The sequence below is a fragment of the Orycteropus afer genome, unplaced genomic scaffold, assembly GCF_000298275.1.
Source record: "Orycteropus afer afer isolate SDZICR_OR568_19922 unplaced genomic scaffold, OryAfe1.0 scaffold00099, whole genome shotgun sequence".
NCBI classification, from domain to species: Eukaryota; Metazoa; Chordata; class Mammalia; order Tubulidentata; family Orycteropodidae; genus Orycteropus; species Orycteropus afer.
The window spans coordinates 4,051,933-4,056,208 of NW_006921686.1; the positions used below are offsets into that span (position 1 = coordinate 4,051,933).

Below are 4,276 nucleotides of genomic sequence, written 5' to 3' on the forward strand. Positions count from 1 at the left end.
CCGAGGCCGCTGCCGAGCCGCCCACGGGCCTCCGCTTCTCGCCCGAGCAGGTGGCGTGCGTGTGCGAGGCGCTGCTCCAGGCGGGCCACGCCGGCCGCCTGAGCCGCTTTCTGGGCGCGCTGCCCCCGGCCGAGCGCCTACGTGGCAGCGACCCGGTGCTGCGCGCGCGGGCCCTGGTGGCCTTCCAGCGGGGCGAGTACGCCGAGCTGTACCGGCTGCTGGAAAGCCGCCCCTTCCCCGCCGCCCACCACGCCTTCCTGCAGGACCTTTACCTGCGCGCGCGCTACCACGAGGCCGAGCGGGCCCGCGGCCGCGCGCTGGGCGCCGTGGACAAGTACCGGCTGCGCAAGAAGTTCCCGCTGCCCAAGACCATCTGGGACGGCGAGGAGACCGTGTACTGCTTCAAGGAGCGCTCCCGCGCTGCGCTCAAGGCCTGCTACCGCGGCAATCGCTACCCCACGCCCGACGAGAAGCGCCGCCTGGCCACGCTCACCGGCCTCTCGCTCACGCAGGTCAGCAACTGGTTCAAGAACCGGCGACAGCGCGACCGGACTGGGGGCAGCGGCGGTGCGCCCTGCAAGAGGTGAGGGAGCCCGGGCAGCGCGAGCCCCGTTTGCCCGGGGCGTTCGCCAGCCGACACCTCCATGCCTAGGCCCAGTTCTGGAGGTTGCACGCCGATGTCCACAGACAAGTCACGCTCACCCCCTCGTGCGCCCGGGAGCTCAGGAGGAAAGCGCGGGTCACACAGGCCCCGGGCCTTCTCCCCTCTGGACAGCACTGCACGGCCCGCAAGGGCTGGACCTCCCTCGCTCCACGCAAGGCTCCAGCCAAATCCCCGTCCATGTTGGAGGCTAGACTGGAGGGGAATAGAAAGTGAGGGGCTCCGGAGGGGCCTTTGTCCGCACCCCCCCACGCACACACACCCAACCCCTTTCAGGCCGCCAGGCGGTCCCCTGACCGTTACTCTGCCCAACACCCCCCACACGCCCTCGGGGCTCAAGCAGCGTGGTGTGTCGTCTGTCTTTGTTGTGAAACGTGAACCTTCCCCAGCTCCGATTTCTCTGTAACCCAAGCCCTTCTCCTCCCACCCAGGGCGGCCCGGCCTCTCACTCCCTTCTGTCTCCCGGGGGGAGGGCACCGGGAACAGCAGCCGCCACCTCCTCGCTCTCGAAATGCAATCACTGCTCCCCGCCCGGCCCAGGGAGCTCCGCGGCCGCCACGGTGCCCAGCTTCTGGGGCCTGTAGGCCGAGGGGCCGGCAGAGGAGGGCCTCTTCCGCCAGTTCCATCAAGCTTTAGGGGTTTTTTTTGCGGTGGTGTTAATGTTGGGTTTACAGAAGCTGTCTCTGAGGTCCTTGGGTGGTCTCAGAGGAGAAGCTGCCTAAGGGCCCTAGAGCTGTGCCCAGAGCCTGGGGCGGCCTCTGGTGAAGTCAGGATGGTCCGTGGTGCTGGTGGTGTGGGGGGGGACACAGCTCACCATCCTCTCTCTCCCCCAGCGAGTCTGATGGGAACCCCACCACTGAGGATGAGTCCAGCCAGAGTCCTGAGGACCTGGAGAGGGGGGTGGCCCCCGTGGCTGCCGAGGCTCCGGCCCAGAGCTCCATCTTCCTGGCGGGGGCCACCCCTCCAGCCCCCTGCCCAGCCTCCTCCTCGATCCTGGTGAACGGGAGCTTTCTGGCCGCCGGCAGCCCTCCTGCCGTGCTCCTCAACGGGAGCCCCGTCATCATCAACAGCCTGGCCCTGGGCGAAGCCTCCAGCCTGGGCCCCCTGCTGCTCACTGGGGGCGGGGCCGCCCCTCCACCACAGCCCAGTCCCCAGGGGGCCAGTGAGGCCAAGACCTCCCTGGTCTTGGACCCGCAGACTGGCGAGGTTCGGCTGGAAGAGGCTCAGCCTGAGGCCCCTGAAACCAAGAGGGCCCCGGGGGCTGCATCGGGGCCAGCGGGAGAGGAAGCCTCAGGACCCCTTCCTCAGGTGGTGCCTGGCCCCCTGCCGGCGGCCACCTTTCCCCTGCCACCAGGACCGGTGCCAACCGTGGCCGCTCCACAGGTGGTACCGCTCTCTCCGCCGCCTGGGTACCCCCCAGGCCTGGGCCCCACCTCCCCGCTCTTGAACCTGCCCCAGGTGGTGCCCACCTCGCAGGTGGTGACCCTGCCCCAGGCTGTGGGGCCACTGCAGTTGTTGGCAGCTGGGCCAGGCAGCCCTGTGAAGGTGGCAGCCACAGCAGGCCCTGCCAACATGCACCTGATCAACTCGGGGGTGGGCGTGACCACGCTGCAGCTGCCTTCTGCCGCAGCCCCAGGTATCCCCTTCTGCCGCTCTGGGTGAGAGCTGGGTGGGGGCGCGGTTATCTCAGGGGGAGGTAAAGGGGTGTCGGTGGGTTTCTGGGAGTGTCTTGTCCCTGGCGTGTTACAGCGGGCTCCTCCAGGGCCCCGAGGTTCGAGCCACACAGCTCCATTCTGGTTCACCCCCGTGGTGCTGCTCCCACCTCTGTCCCTGGCCAGCAGCTCCCATCTCTGACTGTGCTTGCCCCTTCTCCCCACAGGAAACTTCCTGCTGGCGAACCCCGTGTCTGGCAGCCCTATTGTGACAGGAGTGGCCGTGCAGCAGGGCAAGATCATCCTCACGGCCACCTTCCCCACCAGCATGCTGGTCTCCCAAGTCCTGCCGCCCACCCCCAGCCTGGCCCTGCCCCTGAAGCCGGACGCGGCCCTGTCCGTGCCCGAAGGGGCCCTCCCGGTGGCACCCAGCCCCTCTCTCCCCGAGGCCCTGAGCACTCTCCCTGTGCAGCAGCCCCCGCCGCCAGCCCCTGCCACCGCCACCGCCACTGTGGGCCTGGCCTTCTCCCCAGACGCCTCTGGGCTCCTGCCCAGCTTCCCAGCACCCCCGCCACCGGAGGGGCTGCTGCTGTCGCCTGCCGCCGCCGTGCCCGTGTGGCCAGTGGGGCTGGAACTGAACACAGGAAGCGAGGGGCTGCTTGAGGTCGAGAAGGGGCTGGCCACGCAGGCCACCCCCACCGTGCTGAGGCTGCCAGACCCAGACCCCGAGGAGCTGCTTCTGGGGCCCACGGCAGGGGGTGAGGTGGACGAGGGGCTGGAAGCCGAGGCCAAGGTCCTGACCCAGCTGCAGTCGGTGCCGGTGGAAGAGCCCTTGGAACTGTGACCCGGGCCAGCCGCCTCTGTCTCCTGACAATGGTGCTCAAAGACCTGGAACACCCCAGGAACTATTGCTGTCATCAAGATGCCACACACTACACCCCACCGGGCCGTGTCAGCCCCATGGGGACACGGCCCTGTCCCCTCTCTGGATGGGGAGGCCTTCCGCTATACCCCTCTCCTTGTTCTGCCCCCCATTCGTATGGGGGCTGGAGGTCCTGACCCAGGGGCCCTGCCCCCTCTGCATGGTACTAGCTGTGAGCTGAAGACCCTGCCAAGTGGCTGGACTTCCACCCGTCTTGAGCCGTCTCCCCGTCACTCCCTAACACATTATTAATAGCTGCACTGTTAGCTGTTGCCCCAGAACTGTGTGGAACCCACGAGGACCGGCAGGCCTCCGCAGCTCAGCGCTTCCTGCGGAAAAGGACGCAGGCATGGGAGGGCACGGGCAGGGGTGCCTGGCTTGCCCTGCTCCTCACCCCCAGCCCCAGACCAAAGATCTCATCCACCCCTGGGGGCAACCTTGGCCCCTGCCTGCCCGTGTCGTTTGTATCCGAAATCTTTATTTTTCTAGGACACGTTATGCCTCCGTTTCAATAAAAAAAAAAAAAGAAAGAAATTTAACAATTAGAGCCAGTAAGGGTGTGGGTTAACTTCCAAACTTGCCCAAAGGAGGAAAAGTGAGCTCCGCAGGGGGACCTTGGTGGCTGCTTGGGAAGGTGTGGGCGGTAGGGGGGCCACAGATCTAGGGGAGGGTGGCCCCAGTGCCGAGGGGACAGGCCAAGACGGGAGCCTGAAGTTGTCACCCTTGTTGGTAACAAGGGTCCCACTTGCTTTATTTTTCGAACAATAAATACTCTATAAATAGAACAGTGGCGGTTGAGGGCGACCAGTGCAAACCATCGGATTCTGGGGTGGAGAAGGGCAGAGCAGTGGTGACCCCTCATCTACTCACCTCCCTGCGTTTCACGGGGCTTCCTTCCCCAGAAGCCACGGGGGAGACGGGCTGTGCGAGGACGCGGGCGGTTACAGTGCAAACACAAGGTGGGGAGAATAAATTCATCGTCCAGGTCAGCAGGAGCTGGCCTTGGGACCCTCCTTCTCATGGCTCCTGGAGGAGAGGACC

General features: G+C 66.3%; 1 protein-coding gene across 1 annotated transcript in view; it reads left to right on the top strand.

Moving 5' to 3' along the window:
* SIX5 (SIX homeobox 5) overlaps positions 1 to 3,157 on the top strand; it is a 3,414-nt gene extending 257 nt beyond the window's left edge. Inside the window, exons 2-4 of the mRNA XM_042781272.1 lie at positions 1 to 583; positions 1,495 to 2,297; positions 2,541 to 3,157. The exon at positions 1 to 583 is cut by the window's left edge and continues 62 nt beyond it. Of these exons, the coding sequence (XP_042637206.1) occupies positions 1 to 583; positions 1,495 to 2,297; positions 2,541 to 3,157 (2,003 nt within the window). The remainder of the gene's footprint in view (positions 584 to 1,494; positions 2,298 to 2,540) is intronic.
* The last annotated feature ends 1,119 nt before the right edge of the window (positions 3,158 to 4,276 follow it).